Source organism: Ranitomeya variabilis, chromosome 8 (genome assembly GCF_051348905.1).
Source record: "Ranitomeya variabilis isolate aRanVar5 chromosome 8, aRanVar5.hap1, whole genome shotgun sequence".
NCBI lineage: Eukaryota > Metazoa > Chordata > Amphibia > Anura > Dendrobatidae > Ranitomeya > Ranitomeya variabilis.
In genome coordinates, this window is record NC_135239.1 from 88764857 (window position 1) to 88785239 (window position 20383).

Sequence of the window (20383 nt, forward strand, 5' to 3'; positions counted from 1 at the left end):
AGAGATGTTGATTGCATGAAATCTGGAATTTATTAATATATTATAATGTATTTAGCAGCGGGGCATGTTACTTGAAACTTTTGCCTGGTGTTTTTGGGTCTTGGGCCTCAGTTTTGACTTTCGGTTGTATTTGCGTCCTTGGGATGCCAATACCTTTATAAACTTGCAAAGGAATGATCCTTGGGTGTCAGGTACTGCATCTATATCTGCCATATAATAAAAATAATAATAATTATAATCTTTATTTTTATATAGCACTAACATATTCTGCAGTGCTTTACAATTTGCGCACATTATCATCGCTGTCCCCGATGGGGCTCACAATCTAAATTCCCTATCAGTATGTCTTTGGAATGTGGGAGGAAACCAGAGAACCCGGAGGAAACCCACACAAACACGGGGAGAACATATAAACTCTTGCAGATATAGTCCTTGGTGGGATTTACCCAGGACTCCAGAACTGTCATAGAGAACACAAGAGCGCTCGGCGGAGCAACCATTCCTGTGTATGGGAGAGTTAGGTGAGATAGTTGTCGGCAGAGATGATGTTTCAGCTGACAGCAATTTAAGGTGAATGAGGGCTTTAATCTCTGTGCAGACTGCATCTCAGGTTTTAACCAGAGGTCTATATCAGGAATATTTTTCAACATACACCTTCCACAGATGCCATACAGTGGCATACGTCATATATAAGCTAAAATGTTAGAAGATGCTTACAGCACTTTACAGCAAAAAGTAGTATTTAGTCAATCAGACAAACTATCATAGATTATTTGGTGCACATTGACTCATTGGCCAATAAATGAGCATCGATTAGCTTGCATTTTGCGGATTGGAGCTCATTTAATGGCCAGGATCAACCTATCTAAAGGGGACATTACCCCTATATTTTTTGTTGCACATTCCTCAACATTGAAATTCCAGTACCAAGAAGGAAAAGCCAAGAAATTGTGGAAATCACACTATGGATAGACATGTTACTGATATGTAAATGAATGATGAAATTAAAGAACTAAACAACATTTTAAAAGCATCTTGATTTATTCAGTGTTGAGTTTGAGCGCCATTTGCAGATTATTTCCCGTAATATCAGCAATCGGGGATCTATATAGATTTCTAATATAAAGAGTTGAGCTCTTGTTAGATACTACTCTATGTGTAACTGGAGATTTTTTTTTAAATTTATAGCTCCGTGTGCTCCACAGAATGTGACAGTAATCCGTTATTGCCAGATAAACACTGTCAGCCTTTACTGGAACCCTGTAATTAATGCCATTAGGTACACCGCAAATGCCTTGGCTCAAGATGGCAGCAAGGAAGAATGTGTGAACAGGGATAACTACTGCTTCTTCATGAACCTGCTGTGCGGGACGGAGTACGAACTGAGTGTATTTGCTTTCAATGGCAAAGTTAATGGTTCTAAGAGCCAAGGGATTAAAGTAAGGACAGGTGAGTAGAAGGGCCTCAGAACTCTTCAGTCCACTTATAATGTAGACGATATGTATAATATTACCTTGGTATGGTTCACACTTACACATTATTTATCTCTTTACAATTCAGCGCCTTGTGACCCGCAGAATGTTGTAGCCATTGCTCAGTGCTCAGACAATACGGTGGAGGTGTCATGGAGACCATCGCTTGGGGCAGACTTCTATACAGCATCAGCCTTAGGAAGCAGTGACATTTCCTACAACTGTTCCTCAGTTAATACCAGCTGTCAGATCAAAGGGCTACAATGTGGAGAGAGTCTGTCCGTGACAGTGATTGCCTATGATGAAGATTGCGAAAGTATGAGTAGTGCTCCGGAGGCGGTAGTAACAGGTATTTCAATATTGGCCACAGCCGAAAGAATTTGGTGGATTCAGACAAAAAGTGAGATATTGGGAGATGTTTAAATGAATTAAACCAGTTAATATACATGGATAGAAAAGTGACAAATACTCAGAAAAGTAATAAGGGTATATGTACAGTAATTATAAGTAAGCACAATAAAAAAAAATAATTTTAACACCATTCCCTATCTTTTCTCCCCTATCTCTTCTTTGAGTTAAGTGAGTTGTAGGGTGAGCAGCTGAATGAAGTGTAGGTTCCCTGATCTTGCACTTTTTAACAATATCAACCCACTATGGACTCTATCCAGAGCGGTCTACTTTTTTTCTGGACATTTAATCCTAAAATCAAACCATAATAATTGACGAAGAATCATATAGATAAAGCTCCTATATAGCACTGGTGTAAACTTGAAATTTCACTGGTAATTATATATTGATGACAGAGGCATACATTTGAATCATGGGGCCTGATTGCAGAAAAGAAGTCTTAATTCCCTAACCCCACCACCACACCCCACTCTTCAAAAAAAAAGAAAAAATATTTAGCAACAGGATCATGTTGCACATGTTGCATAAGCACAGTCACAGCAGGCGTATCTGACAACTTTAAAGACAGAGAGAGACATGTATTGCGGTACTTGCAAAGTGATTTTTACCCTAAGGGCTCATTTCCACTTGCGAGAAACACGTCCGTGTCTCGCATGTGAAAACCATGCTCTGGCGCCAGCACTCCAGAGCGGAGCGTGCGGCCGCATAGGAACACATGGAGCTGCACGCTCCGCTCCAAAGTGCCAGCGCCACAGCTTGGTTTCCACATGCGAGACACGAACGTGTTTCTCGCAAGTTGGAAATGAGCCCTTATAGAAACTTGATTCCAGCTCACCCAGTTGCTCTATGCTCATCCACCTGGGGCTCAGACACCGGCCTCACCCTGGCCTCACATCAAGGAAAATGCAAAAAAATGGAGTCCAGCTCAACAGGACTGAATTTTCCTTTTCTTTTTCAAAAGAAAATATAGTGCATACAAAAGAAAAATTTACATGGTTGACATGACACAGTCGACGCGTTTCGACTGCACTAAGCAGTCTTACTCACGATTTTTACCCTGTTGAAGCCCCTTAGAGTTTTCACCCACTATGATAACCTTTTCATGCCCCCCATAAAGTATTATACCAGCAAAAATGCCGTCTAAACACGGTATGATACCCCCATAGTGAATTCCTCCACAGTACTCTCCACATGCACATTAAGATTCTCACAATGAGCCCAACACAGTATGATGCTCCCATAGTGATCCAAACACAGATGTCCCTCAGCTCCCCCAAACACATTATGAGGTGCCCACAGTCCCACAACACAGGATGATGTATAACGACCCTCACATTGTCATCTATGTAGTATACAGCCCTACACACAGTATAGTTGTAGCGCCCCCAGTGCCGCAGGGCCGAGGGGTACCCGGTACCGGGCCTCTGAGTCTCTGCTCTGGGGTTGTCACGGTGGCTAGGCCCCGGTCCGTGACCCTGCCGAGGGGCGCACAGTGAATGATAGGATGGATATAGATGGTGGTGAGGCTGTGGTGCGATGCAGTAAATAACGAGGACACCAGGTTGCAGTCTCTTTACCTCTTTACTGAAGGTCTCTGGGTCCTCAGTCCGGAATCCGGATAACCAGGCTACGCAAGTCCGGCTGGTCCAATGGCACCTCCAGAGTTCCCTTAGCAGGTGGAAATCTGTGCCTTCCTTCTAGCGCTATGTGTTGTGGTCCTTCCCTGCTGTGCTTACAGAAAGTCCCCACAACTGTTGTGTCTGTTTCTTAAGTTCCCTCACAACTCGATTAGATGATGTTCTGCTAATCCTCCGTCCCTCCCTGGTGTTCTGGTTGGGACGGCACCCGTTTGACGGGTAGGCTCGGAGCTCTTCCGGGACCCTAGAGTCGCCCCTCTCCACAAGTTGCCCCCCAAGACTGCATAGGTGATTTAAGTTAGACAGCCCGCCTTAGACTGACTGCCCTGCCGCTGTTTAGAGTATTGCTTGAAGCTGGATGTTGAAATACCCTCTCGGCGTTCCGGCCACCGGTAGTGCGCCTCAGTAGGGTGTTGCTTCGGTCTTACAGCACGACCCCTACTGGTATTCTCCTATTGCTTGATCTCATTTCTCACTCAGCACAATCTATCTCGCTTCTGGTCCTTCCTTGGTCACCGCCGCTATCCGGAGCAGGCACGGTCCCGTTAACTTCGTTCAAGTTGCCAAGCCTCTGTCAGGATCCCACCCCTGACAGAGACCCTACTGTATCTTCCCCCACAACACCCTCTGCCACAAGGTGTTGCCTGGTTCCAACCCAGTCAGCTTTCTGATCTAACTTCCTGCCTGACCCCCAGTTTACCCACTATGGTGGGGAGTGGCCTAGTGAATAGAACCCTTAGCTCCCCCCGGAGGCCCGGCTGTGAAATGTATTGGTGTCTGTGATACCTGATCAGATGAACTCCTTCAGTGCCATCAGACGCACCATAGCTCCCCATAGTGGCGGAGCCACAGTACTGCAACAACCAGGACTCTGGGGCGCTGCACTCCCCCCTGGTTAAACACAGTTGTCATGGTTCTCAATGGCAAGAGACCGTAGTAAAGCATACAAAAGGACTAGCTCTTGGAAGATGGGAACTCGAGCTGACTGTGAGCTAAACCTACCGCACAACTAACAGTGGCCGGGTAGCGTGCCTACGTTTTATCCCTAGACGCCCAGCGCCAGCCGGAGAACTGACTGACCCTAGCAGAGGAAAATACAGACCTGGCTTACCTCTAGAGAAATTTTCCCCAAAAGGCAGACAGTAGCCCCCACATATAATGTCGGTGATTTTAGAGGAAATTGACATACGAAGTATGAAGATAGGTTTAGCAAATTGAGGTCCGCTTACTAGATAGTAGGAAGACAGAAAAGGGAACTACACAGTCAGCTGAAAACCCTTTCAAAACACCATCCTGAAATTACTTTAAGACTCTAATATCAACTCATGACACCAGAGTGGCAATTTCAGCTCACAAGAGCTTCCAGCCTCAGAAATATTCAAACACAGAGAACTGGAACAAAAATGCAAAACAAACTTAGGACTACAAGTCCAACTTAGCTGATAGTAGTCTAGGAGCAGGAACATGCAACAGAAAGGCTTCTGGTAACATTGTTGGCCGGCATAGAAATGACTGAGGAGCAAGGCTAAATAGACAACTCCCACATCCTGATGGAAACAGGTGAACAGAGGCGATGAAGCACACAAGTACAGTACCACCAGTGACCACCGGGGGAGCCCAGAAACCAAATTCACAACACACAGTACTCCGGGACTGAGAAGAAAACAACAATACAAGTCAGCAAAAAGACATACAGTTTTGTTGAGTGCAATAACAATAAGTATACTTAAACAGAGCTTCCCTTTATGGGAGGTGAGGACACTTGAACGTTACAAACATAGTTAAATGTCATAACAACATGCTACAAATAACTTGCTTTTACCCAACCGGGTATTCTACTAAGTGCAAAATTGTTGAACAATAATTTAACATTGCCTTTGCGGACATACACTCTGAATCCACTAAAGACCTTCTTACAATCACATTATAAGGCAATTTAACTTTTTCATTCTCCTTCTTTAAATCTGCAGGACCGCCTGTCCTAACGGCACCAGACCTACTGCCTCTCCTTTCTCACAGGACCGCTCCTTTCAGCCTGAGCCTTCTGTCTTTTCAACTACTATACACAGTATAGAACATAACATTACTTTCAGTTTAAGAGTACTGAGCCATTTCTATATGGCTCCTAGGAGGACTCAGGGTTCACCTTCTATCCTCATTGTCTATCAACATTATCAAACATTTTCTATATAACATTAAACCTTCTCATTACTTTCTTACTAACACGTATGCAGGACACTACGTCTACCCCTACGGGCCCACTGCATCCTTCTTCTAGCTTTCACTTTCTTTCAGAGAACATTATCAGCATTTCTTTACAATTAACTAGTTGGATACATATAACTTTCTCATACAAACATTATCATCACTTTCTTTTCGTCAAAACATTATTGCCACCTGTCTTAAAGCAATATCACCATTTAAGTACAACAAATGAACATCCCCTTTAAGAGGGGACCAAGTCTCTATGAGGTAGCATATCTTCTCAAGCTACCAGTCCATACTCGGCAAAGGTTCCAGTGTGGTATCTTCACAAAGAGTCCTTTTTGAAGTAAAACCAGTAGGGAGCACCTTTAATAAGGTGCAAACTATTTACAAAAAGTTTGTATCATGCACTGTTCATGATTGCGGCAGTTCTGGAAACTTGTGCAAAACTTAGAAAAACAAACAAAACAATAGGGATCCCGGGTCAACAAAGGGATCCCTTTAAGAGTTAACCCTAGACGGGTTTAGAGCAGCAAAAAGCAGGGAAACAAACAGTTAACTATTTACATATTCAGGTTTCCGAAGTTTAGTTGGACGGCTTCCAGGGCTGCACCTGGCACTTAACCCTTCTTGGCCTGGGAAAAGTGAGGTCCAGGGTTACACCCAGTGCTGGACAAACGCCGTTAATCCGTCTTTCATGTATGGTAAAATCATGCGCAGCGATGGAGGTCTGCGCAGCTTGAGTATGGACATTTGCTGCAGCAGAGGTAGCGGCTGCTGCAAGATCAGTCACTGGAACGGAGTCAGCAGCTGTGGCACTAGCAGTCACTGGAGTGGTGTCGGTCGTCAGGGCAGGGTCGTCCTTCATACCTGCTTCAGATGCGGTCCCTCCGGTGCCGGTCTGCTCCGCCTCTGCTGGGGTCTGGAACGCTGGTTGCGGGGCCTTGCGCTGCGGCGTTGTCATCTCCGTTTGCAGCATCTCGCTTTCCGGCAGGGCCTTGCCTTCTGGCTTCGGAGCGCTGGAACTTCTTTCCTGCTCCGGACCAGACGAGGCTGCCGACAGACGTCTGGCGAGGCTCCCGATGATGGTCTTCTTCCACCCGGCCTCAGTGCTCAGCTGCGTCTGCGGGAGTTGGTGGATCAGCTCGTCCGCTCCGGTCTGCTGGAGGTCAGCGTCAGCTGTGGAGGTCTGGCTGCGATGCCTCTCCGGGTAGCTGGGGGAGTCCTCGGCTTCGACCCCACACTCCCGCTCCTGGTGGCTCGCCATGGCGTCCTCTATGTCGCTGACTTCTTCTTCCTGGTCCTTTTCCCGCTCTCTCCTTCGTGGGCGGTTTCGTTTTCTCTGTCTCTGCCCACCATTGAGGATCAGGAGGCGGATCTCGGCTGCTGACGGACACGTCCTCAAGGGGCCGAGATATTTAGACTGGGTGGCCATTGTCTTTCGCGCTCTTCAGCTTGTACACGCCCACTTCCACGCCCTTCTTCTTCTCCTGCGCTCTCCTTTGCGCTGTAATGGCGGCGGTTTTGGCGCGAACTTTTGGCGGCAAGTGACAATCCACAGTCTTTGCAATAAAGTACAGTCCAAGCACAATGAATCACAGTTCCAAGGCACACATGACCTGATTCTTCAGGCTTAAGTAGATCCTGTTCGTGACGCCAAGTTGTAGCGCCCCCACTGCCGCAGGGCCGAGGGGTACCCGGTACCGGGCCTCTGAGTCTCTGCTCTGGGGTTGTCACGGTGGCTAGGCCCCGGTCCGTGACCCTGCCGAGGGGCGCACAGTGAATGATAGGATGGATGTAGATGGTGGTGAGGCTGTGGTGCGATGCAGTAAATAACGAGGACACCAGGTTGCAGTCTCTTTACCTCTTTACTGAAGGTCTCTGGGTCCTCAGTCCGGAATCCGGATAACCAGGCTACGCAAGTCCGGCCGGTCCAATGGCACCTCCAGAGTTCCCTTAGCAGGTGGAAATCTGTGCCTTCCTTCTAGCGCTATGTGTTGTGGTCCTTCCCTGCTGTGCTTACAGAAAGTCCCCACAACTGTTGTGTCTGTTTCTTAAGTTCCCTCACAACTCGATTAGATGATGTTCTGCTAATCCTCCGTCCCTCCCTGGTGTTCTGGTTGGGACGGCACCCGTTTGACGGGTAGGCTCGGAGCTCTTCCGGGACCCTAGTGTCGCCCCTCTCCACAAGTTGCCCCCCAAGACTGCATAGGTGATTTAAGTTAGACAGCCCGCCTTAGACTGACTGCCCTGCCGCTGTTTAGAGTATTGCTTGAAGCTGGATGTTGAAATACCCTCTCGGCGTTCCGGCCACCGGTAGTGCGCCTCAGTAGGGTGTTGCTTCGGTCTTACAGCACGACCCCTACTGGTATTCTCCTATTGCTTGATCTCGTTTCTCACTCAGCACAATCTATCTCGCTTCTGGTCCTTCCTTGGGCACCGCCGCTATCCTGAGCAGGCCCGTAACGGTCCCGTTACGTTCGTTCAAGTTGCCAAGCCTCTGTCAGGATCCCACCCCTGACAGAGACCCTACTGTATCTTCCCCCACAACACCCTCTGCCACAAGGTGTTGCCTGGTTCCAACCCAGTCAGCTTTCTGATCTAACTTCCTGCCTGACCCCCAGTTTACCCACTATGGTGGGGAGTGGCCTAGTGAATAGAACCCTTAGCTCCCCCCGGAGGCCTGGCTGTGAAATGTATTGGTGTCTGTGATACCTGATCAGATGAACTCCTTCAGTGCCATCAGACGCACCATAGCTCCCCATAGTGGCGGAGCCACAGTACTGCAACGACCAGGACTCTGTGGCGCTGCATAATTGCCCCACATAGCCCTCCACACAGTGTAATGGTCCCCATACAACCCTCCACCCAGTAACATAGGTCCCACATAATATAATGGCCTGCATACAGGCCTCCAAACAGTATAATGCCCCCATACAACCCCAGACACAGTTTGGTCATCCCAATAGTCCCCCTACATAGAGCTAATGTCCCCAAAGCTCCCCATGCTTTATGATGGTCCCATATCCCCTTACACACAGTGTGTTGGCCCAACAGTATATAGCCTAAACACAACATAATAGCCCCATTCGAATCATTAAAAAAAAAGAGAAAACTACTCATCTGATGCAGTGAAGTCATTGTGCCCACTCTGCTGAGACTCTGAGCTCAAACTTACAGGCCGTATAGCAGTCGTGTGGTATGCCACTATTCGCGGTACTCCACTGAATGATGATAACTCCAATCCTAATAATCTGTATAAACTCCTCTGACTAAAAAAATTAAAGATACATCAAATTTCGGAAAGGTTGGAAACCTTGGCTCAATCTCCAGTGCCTGTGTTGTGTCAATAGAGAAAAGGGAGGAGATGGCCATCAGCACTTTCCTTCTTCTGATTCACAAATTACAGGTGCTGTAAGTGCTCGCAATTTATTTTTTTTCTACTTCTGGGGGTTTATAGTAAACCTTCTACAAGGTCAAAATGCAGATTTTTTTTTACTCTTATTTTATTCCCACGTCTCCCCTAAGTATTCTGTTGTTGCTTTTTTTTATTAAAATAAACCATACGGTTCCAGAGATATGGTCCCTTTTATTTACTGCTGTTTTTCTGGTCTTTACAAGGGGGCATGTCTTTGGGATTCTCTGCATTATTACCCTGTGAGCTACACCCCCTTGGAAAAGACCATAAAAATTAGCACCATATGAATAAGTTCATGTCTCTGGAAAAAAAAAATTGTGGCAGTTTTTCATGCATTTTTGGGCCTAAAACAGAAATGGATTCAATAAACAAAAAAAAACCATGAGTGTGTAACGCCTTTTTCACACCTTGCATTCACAATGCAGTTTTTGCTACTATTTTTGGAAATGTGGTTAAAAATGCAAAAAATATACTGCTTTAGTTTAGAAAATCACGGAAAAAAACACATTGGGTACACACAGCCTTATGCTTCTCCTTACCGGATCTATTCCGGTCTTTGACTCAAAAACTATATAAATTCCGCAGTGGTATTTCTCAATAAAACCGTGTGTGTGTGTGTGTGTGTGTGTGTGTGTGTGTGTGTGTGTGTGTGTGTGTGTGTGTGTGTGTGTGTGTGTGTGTGTGTGTGTGTGTGTTCAGAAAACAAGGGTGGGAAATATCTATGCCGGCAACTCATACTCAGGTTCGGCGGATGGCAACAATGGGGTGTCACCTCCTGGCTGTAGACCTGACACGTATTACTTATATGATGTATCTCTTCAATATATATTTTAGAGTGAGGACAATTTAAGTCAACCAAGCATAGCCACAAACTCAAAATGTCCTAAAAAATGGAGTATCATGGACAACATCATTCTCGCGTGTTTGCCTTACAGTTCCCTGTGCACCAGAGAACATTTCAGCCCTGACTGATTGCCAAACCCAATCTACGCTCGTTCAATGGGAGTACAGTGATGGGGCCATTCGTTACATCGCGTATGCGAAAGCAAGTGACGGCTCAGAATATTCCTGTGAATCCTTTGATCAAAGCTGTAATTTATCTGCATTGGCGTGCAGCCAGACCTATACAGTATATGTGATTGCCGACAACTTCCAGTGCATGAGCCCCTACAGGCCGACTGTGGAGGTCAAAGCAGGTGAGCGTTCATTGCTGACAACCGTTGTAATGTATTACAAATATAAACAAGTTAAAGGGGAGTCTGGATAAGGCCTCATTCAGACGTCTGGTTTTTCCGTACATATTCTATCCATCTCTTTCATGGATATAACACGTGCTTATTATATTCTATGCAGATGTCCACATGTCTGCAGTTGTTTTGTAAACTGAGTGTCAAAATTGCCCATAGAAATCCGTGAGTCCTTAAGAAATGGCTGACAGTAATCTCTGTCATTTGTGTGCAGACTGTGTGCTTTCCGTTTTTATCGCTGTAATGGGTAGGAGAAGCTTCACAATTTATTTGCTTATTTTTTTCATATGAGAAACACACTGATGAAAATCGGATCAAAAAATCAAAACCGCAGATGAAAGTCAGACTGTTTTTATTTTTACGGACAAGAAAAATCGCTGACGTCTGGACAAGGCCTAACTTGTAGTCTTGATTAGTCACCCATTTATTACAATTTCTCTGCCTGGCGATGAGTCCACTTCCAGAAACCCACCATGAACAGCTGTAATCCCTCTTGTCAAACTGTGACAGGATTCACCTTATCTACCTGCATGACAGCTGCTCTTTGTTACCAGCACCCATCCTGGCTTATAGATGGGGGTTCCCTCACTTTGGATATTTTATGCCATAATCGAGGTAGGGATCGTCTTTATGAAACAGCGTTTTAACTAGGATATGCAAATCGAACAATTAAGATGAAAGCAGGAGTTTTCCTTAGAACAAAAAAAACTTAGTCAATTTATGTCATAACGAACATGGTATCTGACCTGCAGGCAGGATGTTATAGAACCAGAGGAGCTGGTCAGATTAATATATAGTTTTGTTGGAGAAGTTTCATTAAAACTTGTATTTTATTCATTGAAATCCCTGTTGTGCTGATATGACCGTGCATGCAGAGAGCGTGGTCAATGCCTGGTACGACCGCCCACTGGACTTGTGCATACAAACACCACGGATTTCAATGAATTAAATACAATCTCTAAATCTCAGTTTCTCTTCCCTATACCATGCTGCCCATAGCTTGGACTGTACTTACAACGTGACTAGTGATGAGCGAATACATTCAGCTCTATTCGTCACGAATAGTACGGTATTAGGGCTATTCGTTACTTGGCGAGTAATTTGGTGTTCGCCTCGGTATATTTGAGTGACCCGCCCAGCATCTTTGGTACTTTATTTGCAGCCAATGAACATTTGATTTCCTGGCCTTCCAGCATCATAGGGGATATATATAGGCTGCCGGCGCCATCTTGCGCACATAGTAGACAGAAACTGCGTAGGGAGAGCGTAGTTTCAGCGTAGGGAAAGTGAAAGTAGTGTAGGGAGAGTGATAGGAGTTTATACTGAGCGTTTATTCATTCCAAAAAGCTCTTTTAAGAGCTGAAGACTGTCAAGATTACTTTTTTTTGTTTGTTAGGTGGGGATTTAGTAGTGAGAGATTTAATAGCAGGGAGGATGGGTGAAAGGCAGGCACCTGGGTGTTCTGGTCATTGCAGTTACATTTAGCAGGGGTAATAATCTTCATTACTCCGCATTTGCATTGTTATAGTAAGCTGATTGAAAAAAATCTTAGTTTTCTATTGTTCTAAAAAATAGCCTGTCTTTATCTACCAGTTGTGTGACTGGTACAATACGGATACAGATAATCACATGTGACAATTTAGCATGGGCAATAATCTTACTCTGCATTTGGAGTGTGTCAGCAAGACGATCTCCAAAAAAATACCCACACATTGCTAGATACAATGAATTTGTACATAAGACATTTGTAAGGCTAGGTTCACATTGCGTTAGGGCAATCCGTTTAGCGCTAGCGCTAGCGGATTGCGCTAACGCAATGTTTATTTAGGGGCCGCGTTCAGGGGTCGCGTTAACGTCCCCGCTCTCGCAGATCCCCGATCTGCGAGAGCGGGGAACGGACCTCGGGCGCGCCGCGGACGCTGCAAGCAGCGTCCGAGGCGCGTCACAGAAGAACGGCACATCTCTAGCGCGAGCCGAAAAAGGCACGCGCTAGTGATGCGCTGCAGGCGAAATTTACATTGCTGTCAATGGGTGCGCTAACGGACCCATTGCACGGCGTTAATTGCGACATTTTCGCCGTGCAACGCTGTCCGTTAGCGATCACCCACTAACGCAATGTGAACCTAGCCTAAGGGTACTTGTGAAAAATAAAGCCAGTATTTTTTGGTTTCATAAGCATAACGCATTCAAGATGCGAAAGGGTGACGTTAAGGGATGTGGATGTGGTGGTGCCCGCCAAGGCTGTGTGACAGATCCAAAGGTGACTGTACCTCGTTCTAGTTTCCTCTCAAAATTTGGTCAGCGTGCTACACCACTAATGAACTCAGACAAGTTCGAGTATGCTGTGAGTTGGATGCCAGACAAAGGCTCCAGTGTGTTGACAAGCAGCACCACAAAGTATTCCACATGGTCCAGTCTCAGTAGCCAAGAGGCTGAGCCTTTGAATCCTCAACCTGGTCCTTCTTCCTCCCACCATCAAGAGTCCCAGGAGACATATGACCCCAACACTGGCCACTCTGAGGAACTGTTTACGTTCCCTTGTAATTTGTCAGGCCTCTCAACGTGCACCATTAAATAAGGTCATGAGGAGGTGGAGTCCTGTGATGCTCAAACATTTGAGCACCCACTGCCAGGAGAAAGCCACGTTGGGGAAGGTCAATTGATGTCTGAAGAGGTGAAGGATAATCATGAGGCACAGTTGCCATCAGGTCAGCCTCAAATCGCAGCTCAGGAGGAGGATCAGATTGACGAATTGGAAGCCGACTTGGTCGATGATGAGGCCACTGATCCAACCTGGCATAGTGGCATGACTAGCGAACACAGCAGTGCAGAGAGGGATGGATCCGTAGCAAGAAAACATGCAAGAAGAGGTAGTGGTTTGCCCAGAGGTAGAACTCGGTCAACTGTTCCACAGAGCTCCCCCACTTGGCTAGAAAATAGGCCAAGGGTGCATTGATCCCCTGTATGGCAGTTTTTTCCTTAAAGTTGTTCAGATAAAACAACTGTAATTTGCAGCATCTGCCAAACCAAGCTAAGAAGAGGCAAGGGCACTGCCAACCTGAGCACCACCAGCATGCAAAAGCACATGGCAGCCAAGCACCTCAGTAGGTGGGCGGAACACCTGGGTACCAAATCTGTGTCTGAGGGTGAAACCACTGCGCCTTCCCCTGTGTTATGGCCGTCCCAATCTGCTGACCATGAAGCAGGCGCTGATGCCTCCTGCCCACAACCCATGGCTGCACACACAACAGTCAGCAACCACGTCCAGTTTGTTGTCCCAGCACAGCGTTCAGTTGTCCGTTGTCATCATATATGTCTGTTCACAAATTGTTAGTTCGATAGGGCATACATATTTGTTAACAATTTACATTTTCCGGTGTTGGACAAAGACCATTGCTGACTTTTCCAAGCTTCTAAATGAGACTTTTGTCTCTTTATTAAACTGTCGCTTCCCTTATATTTTCTACATTTGGGTCCTTACAAAAAATGTTGGTGGGGTATTGGCCAGTTTCTGTACATTTTAAGCACGTCTAAGAGACTGGGTTAATACACTCCACAGACCTATTCAGTCTGCAGCCTTACACATATTGGAACTTGGTCATTGCCACACTAAGGCCTTTACCTCAGCTCTGTTGCGCTGCCTGTCACCTGAGTAATACACTCCACAGACCTCAACACTCTCTGGGACATATCCTGTAGTTATTCCATTGTTGCTTAAAACCATGCAAAAGATAAATTCTAGAAGAAAAATGTAGGAATCCAACTCCTGGTTGTAAAATATCAAAATATACTTTATTCAAACATTTAAAAATTGGAACAAGGGCTTACAAATGACCAGCAAAATAGTTAGGGAGCAGCCATGGATGACTGAACGCGTTTCGAACAACTGCTGTGTTCTTAGTCTTTAGTACAAAAGTGGAAAATCCACGCCTTCTTAACGCTGTGCCAACAGATGGAAGATAATTAGGAGACCACATGTGAAAATTACTAAAAAAAACAACTAATCAAATGAACACAGAATGTGAAAAAAAAAACAACAAAACACACAAAAAAACCCAATACAAACACAGATAGAATAAATCTACACATGAAGGAAAGAAACCACAATATAACTATAATTAATAATATAGCATCATTTCTTTTTTAAGACTCAACGGGGCAGCACGGTGGCGAAGTGGTTAGCACTGCAGCCTTGCAGCCCTGGGTTCTAATCCCACCTTGGACAACAAACACAGAGAGAACATACAAACTCTTTGCAGATGTTGTCCAAGGTGGGATGACTCCAGCGCTGCAAGGCTGCAGTGCTAACCACTTCGCCACCGTGCCGCCCCCCTTGAATCTTAGAAAAGAAATTATGCTATATTATTAATTATAGTTATATTGTTATTTCTTTCCTTCATGTGTAGATTTATTCTATGTGTTTGTATTGTTTTTTTGTTTTTTTTTCACATTCTGTGTTCATTTGATTAGTTGTTTTTTTAGTCATTTTCACATGTGGTCTGCTAATTATCTTCCATCTGTTGGCACAGCGTTAAAGAAGGCGTGGATTTTCCACTTTTGTACTGAAGACTAAGAACACAGCAGTTGTTCGAAACGCGTTCAGTCGTCCATGGTTGCTCCCTAACTATTTTGCTGGTCATTTGTAAGCCCTTGTTCCAATTTTTAAATGATTGAATCAAGTATTTTTTGATATTTTACATCCTGGAGCTGGATTCCTACATTTTTCTTCTCAAATTTTCCACGTCCTGGCAGAGATGTCATTTCCGTGCTCGGATGATACCACCACAGCGATTTAACTTCTAATGGGTGAGCTGAATCAACTTTTTTTCGTATTTAAAAGATAAATTCTGCCTGGTTGGGTAGTTTCCAGAAGAAGTGCGTAGGCTTGTGCAGATAGGTCAATGTCACTCCTGGCTCTTTCCCTTGAGGAGGCTGCTTTCAACTAAAATGAGGCTTATACATGTTCCTGACATGGATTTCAGGCCTGATAAACTGACCACAATACAGGCCCTCGCTTGAATACACTGTATTCAGAATTTAATTTTAATGCTTTTGGTGTTTGGTAGAATCCAATTTACTGATATTGGTCATACAGCTCCCCCAACTCCTGTAATATATTCACCTTACAGAGGCTTCACCTGCTATGACAGTGGCTCCATTGGGATCCTGTGGCAAAAATTACCTGTGAACCTTACAAAATGTAGGTTTCACGGCATCTACAGGCACTCTGCTAATTGTCAGCGAGGGCTGCATAATGACATGGCGGTGGACATGGTGGTGGCGGGCAAAGCCCAAAATTCAAATGGGCATGTATTAGCTGGCATTGCACAGTGATGGGGAATATGTATTCCACTATCTGGCTATCTATTTGACATGAGAGAGGGAGCTCCCGAAAGTAGGAGTGAGAGCTCTACCAGACTACCATATGTATGATACAGGGTCAACTGAGGGCCTTTACCAAACTCAGGTTTCACAGCACCTGCTGGCACTCTGCTAAAGAGGAGGTATAATTTATTTTTTGTTTTTTTTGCGTTATATACATGTAATATGCAATTATGAAAGAAATAATGTTTCTTAGCATTTTTCTCTTTTAAAAAAATGTTTGGTTTGGTTTGGTGGGTCTTTTTAAAAATCCATAAAACCGGCTCAATAGTCTGACAAAATTATTCCCCGATACCATATATGAGTCAGAAAGGCATGCAGGCATCTTCTCAGTGCTGTCCCCATTTAGTTTTAGCTCTGTCCCATCCATTTAAACTTTTTTCTCAGGCTCCCAGACCCGTTTGTTGGGTCTACAGAAAAATATTCGGCTTTCCCACTGACTTGCATTAGATTAGTTATTCGGTACGGATACACGGATATTAGAAATTATTTGTGTCGATTTTCCTGAATCCGAATATTTCACTATTCGATCAACACTAAACGTGACATGTTCCTTTTGTGTTCTTTTTATAGAAACATTAAAAAGCCTTATTTTCTCAGATGAAACACCTCCAATTTTTTATATGTACAATATAATGGCACAATAAAAAAGTTAAAAGTTAAACAGGTTAGGCCTCTTTCACACTAGCGTCGTGCACTGCACGTCGCTATGCGTCGTACTGTAGAAAAAAATGTATCCTGCAAAATTGCTTGCAGGATGCGTTTTTTCTCCATAGACTTGAATTAGCGACGCAGTGCGACGCATTGCCACACGTCGCAACCGTCGTGCGACGGTTGCGTCGTGTTGCGTCGGACCGTCGGCACAAAAAAAGTTACATGGTACTTTTTTTGTGCGTTGTGAGCGTCTTTTCCGACCGCGCATGTGCGGCCGGAACTCCGCCCCTGCCTCCCCGCACCTCACAATGGGGCAGCGGATGCGATGTAAAACAGTATCCGCTGCCCCCGTTGTGCGGCGCTTCCACACTATGCGTCGGTGCGCTGCAACGTCGCATAGCGACGTGCAGTGCACGACGCTAGTGTGAAAGTAGCTTTATACTTAATGTGCCCAGGGTGTTTTAAAGGAAAAAACAACTATACTTACCTGCTAGGTGACTCCCCCGCACTCACTACTGTGTTCACTGCCTGTCTACCAGAGGCAACCTCTAGTGGGGGGGGCATCACATGACCACTGCAGACAATCAGTGACTGCGGATCTACAGCAGCCTTCTCATTCCATCCTATCACTGGAACAGTTTCTTACTTCTAGTTACTAAGTAAAATAAAATGTTTTGGTTTTTTTTGTCTTTGCAGTTCCCTGTATCCCAGAGATTGTCAGTACTGAATTAATTTGCTATGAAAACACAATACTTGTCACGTGGACGGAGGACACCGGAAATCTAACATTCACAGCTACTGCATGGGGCGACTCTGAACATCACAACTGTACAACGCTAGAGAATCAATGTGAAATCAGCAATATTAGCTGTGGACAACCGTTCTCTGTGTCTGTTGATGCCAATAATGGTCAGTGTGTCTCTTCCTCCAATCGGAGTGCACCATTACTTTCAGGTAAAGTTAATTTTTTTCTATATTTTTTTAAATAATTTTAGAAATGATTTGTAGCATGACAAGTCCCCTTTTCTAAAGCCTCATGCACACAACTGTGCTAAGCAGGGGTGTAACTAGAAAAGGCCGGGCCCCATAGTAAATATTTGAATGTGCCTATTATCCCCATAACTATGGTTTTGAAAATTACAACTAAGCTGCCAAGTGTAGCCATACAAATTGGGCGAGTGGTCAACCATCTAATGTTTATGTACAAGGGGCTCATGAGGACAGGAGGTCATGAGGTAAGGGGGCCACTGCCATCTCCAAATCAGGTGTAATTGTGCGTTTTCAGGAGCTATTATACTGCAAAGAGCCCATATATTCTTCTTCCGCAGGGGCCCTCTTCTGTCTGTGTTCACACCTGGTATGGGAGTATCCCTTTTTGTCCCTAACAGAAGTTTTGGGGCTTCTTAGATTTCATCAAGTTCAATTGTGTTGCTTTCAATGGAGATTAGCCGCTAGAAATGACTTTAAGCAGCCAACTACCCTTTACCATTGAGAACACGGGTATGTGTGATGCGGAGATGGGAATCAGGAGGAATAGCTGTTGGGTGAAAGAACTATTTAAGGTGTATGGCCACCTGTATAGGTTTAGGATGTTATGTTAACCCAGAATTATCAGACCCAAAACCAAGTATCTAAATTATCAGACCCCAGACCAGACATTTTAATTATCATTCCACAAGATGTTGCAATGGCTGCACAGATGGTAGCAGTGGTATAAAGAGAGAAACGTTTCTACAGGGCAATAGGCTATACTGTGAGAGGAGATGGCGGATGTCCATGTGCTAGGCTTTCAGCTGCTCCCAGGATAGGCAGCTGAGTTACTCTGCTTCTAGAGCATATGAGGTACTGTAGAGGAAGAGCACGACTTTTTTTTAGCTTGCATGTTGCCTATCTACAGTCTTCTTTCTCAGCCACTTGCACTGGTGTCAATGTTGTGTGCATGTATAGGCACATGTAGCCCCCCGCACCGGAGACAGCGAGCCTAATAGAAGCCAGCATGACTGCGTATGGCAGCAGTTATGCCCTTAGTGTTAAGAATACATGTTGTATGGATCTGTGATTTGGAACCCATAGCCTGCTATGGGACTAAGATGTAGTGTATATGTTAAGTCTGTTCTAAAACATTTGCTCTGTATGATTTCTCCTGGACACCTTCAAGATCTGCAGTGTTAAAAGGTAAACTGTGACTTAATTCATGCTGCCAAAACCACAGGCAGCATGAATCAGATCCTGGCTGCACAATTGTATCCAGCTATGTTTTTCTCTGAAACCCTCTAGCATTTCAGAGAGATCATAGTTTGAGGAGCCAACTGGGGACTTCAGGGAGAGATGTGACCAGTCCAGTGCAGCTCTCTCAGCTCCACTCCAGGTAAGTGACAGGTCTCTACATACGTATACACATGAGTGAATGGGAGAGACCTGTCAGTTCACTAGAGCGGAGCAGGGAGAATCGGCTAGGGGAGGCATCGGACTTGTCCAATCTCTCCCTATGGTCCTCAGATCTTCAGGGTTTGTTTTCTCTGACATCCTGGGGCGGTTTAGAGAAAAATGCACTTGGCTGCAAACATGCAGCCATGCTCTGATTCAGACTCCCCGTGGTTTTGCGATTCATGCAGCCTTTGGTTTACACGACATTAATCTAGTGACAGATTCCCTTTAAAAAAGATTAACCATAAAATATTTACCTTACAGTTTTGTAGTGTGTAATCTGCCGAAAATTATCTTTAAATATTAAAATATTAAGAAGGGTATTCCTAGAATCTAAAGTTCTCCCCTATCCATAGGATAAGGGATAACATAATGGTCAATGGGGAGTGTATCTCTTGAGACTCCTAGCGACACCGAGAACAAGACTCTGAATCCCCTGACTAGGCTGTGCTGAGACCTTGTGTGAATGGAGTAGAGGTGCACATTGCTAAACCTCGTCTCTATGTATATGAAACTACCACAGAAAACCCGAGTACAGAGCCTTAACATTTAGTGATGAGCGAATATACTCGTTACTCAAGATTTCTCGAGCACGCTCGGGGGTCCTCCGAGTATTTTTTAGTGCTCGGAGATTTAGTTTTTCTTGCCGCAGCTGAATGATTAGCCAGCTTGATTACATGTGGGGATTCCCTAGCAACCAGGCAACCCCCACATGCACTTATGCTGGCTAATAGCTGTAAATTATTCAGCTGTGGCAAGAAAAACGAAATCTCCGAGCACTAAAAAATACTCGGAGGACCCCCGAGCGTGCTCCAGAAATCTTGAGTAACGAGTATATTCGCTCATCACTATTAACATTACATTTTGGGGAATATCCCTTTAAATGTTTGTACTTTCAGGTGAGTTTTCTGAAAAAGCTGTCGTGTTCATGAGGAATAATACTATAATACATTAATACATAATACATATACATACATACATACACATAATACATTATATGACTTGTTTCTGGCTTTTTTAGCAGTTTTCCCTCTGCATTAGAAGCCTCAGCATTTCTCTGCTCTCCCCTCTCCATAGACTTTTCTAGGCACTGCAGACAGATCTGTTGACAGATTTGAGTAATTTTGAAGAGTGAATGATCAGTGCAAGAGACAAAAAAATGATAAAGATGTTCACATGTTGTAGTTATGAAATTGTTGCAAAAACGCTATGGTTATCCCACAAATAGAAAGCCTAAAAAGCACAGAATGGATGCACTGTGTGAACACAGACCTATAAGTAGAGAAAGAATGATATTTCTCTGATAGGATATATTACAAAGCTTATTATCTTCATTTGAAATATCGATTTATGAGAACAAAGTTACTATTTTACTGTCACTATATTTTTTGTTGACTATGATGAAGAGTAACCAATTGGTTTTCAGATTGATGGAGATTCTAGAAGATGGACACAAACGTATCTGCATGTCATCTTGTGACCAGTAAAAGTGCCATGAAAGTCAACTGTTTCAAAAAGCTTTGTAATAATTGA

General features: G+C 44.5%; 1 protein-coding gene across 1 annotated transcript; it reads left to right on the forward strand.

Annotated features, from left to right (window-relative positions):
* Window positions 1-64: 64 nt before the first annotated feature.
* LOC143788818 (fibronectin type III domain-containing protein 7-like) lies at window positions 65-20337 on the forward strand. Its single transcript, XM_077278723.1, has 7 exons — window positions 65-191; window positions 1189-1449; window positions 1561-1821; window positions 10076-10336; window positions 17120-17377; window positions 18701-18791; window positions 20277-20337. Exons 1-7 carry the CDS (start codon window positions 65-67, stop codon window positions 20335-20337), a joined length of 1320 nt encoding a protein of 439 aa, XP_077134838.1.
* Window positions 20338-20383: the final 46 nt, after the last annotated feature.

Excerpts from the sequence above, each read along its gene's own strand:
- LOC143788818 (XM_077278723.1), top strand. The coding sequence starts at position 65 with ATGTTACTTGAAACTTTTGCCTGGTGTTTTTGGGTCTTGGGCCTCAGT. Across the intron at positions 1,822-10,075 it reads TCCGGAGGCGGTAGTAACAG|TTCCCTGTGCACCAGAGAAC; the intron begins GTATTTCAATAT and ends TTTGCCTTACAG. Across the intron at positions 18,792-20,276 it reads CTCTCTCAGCTCCACTCCAG|ATTGATGGAGATTCTAGAAG; the intron begins GTAAGTGACAGG and ends ATTGGTTTTCAG.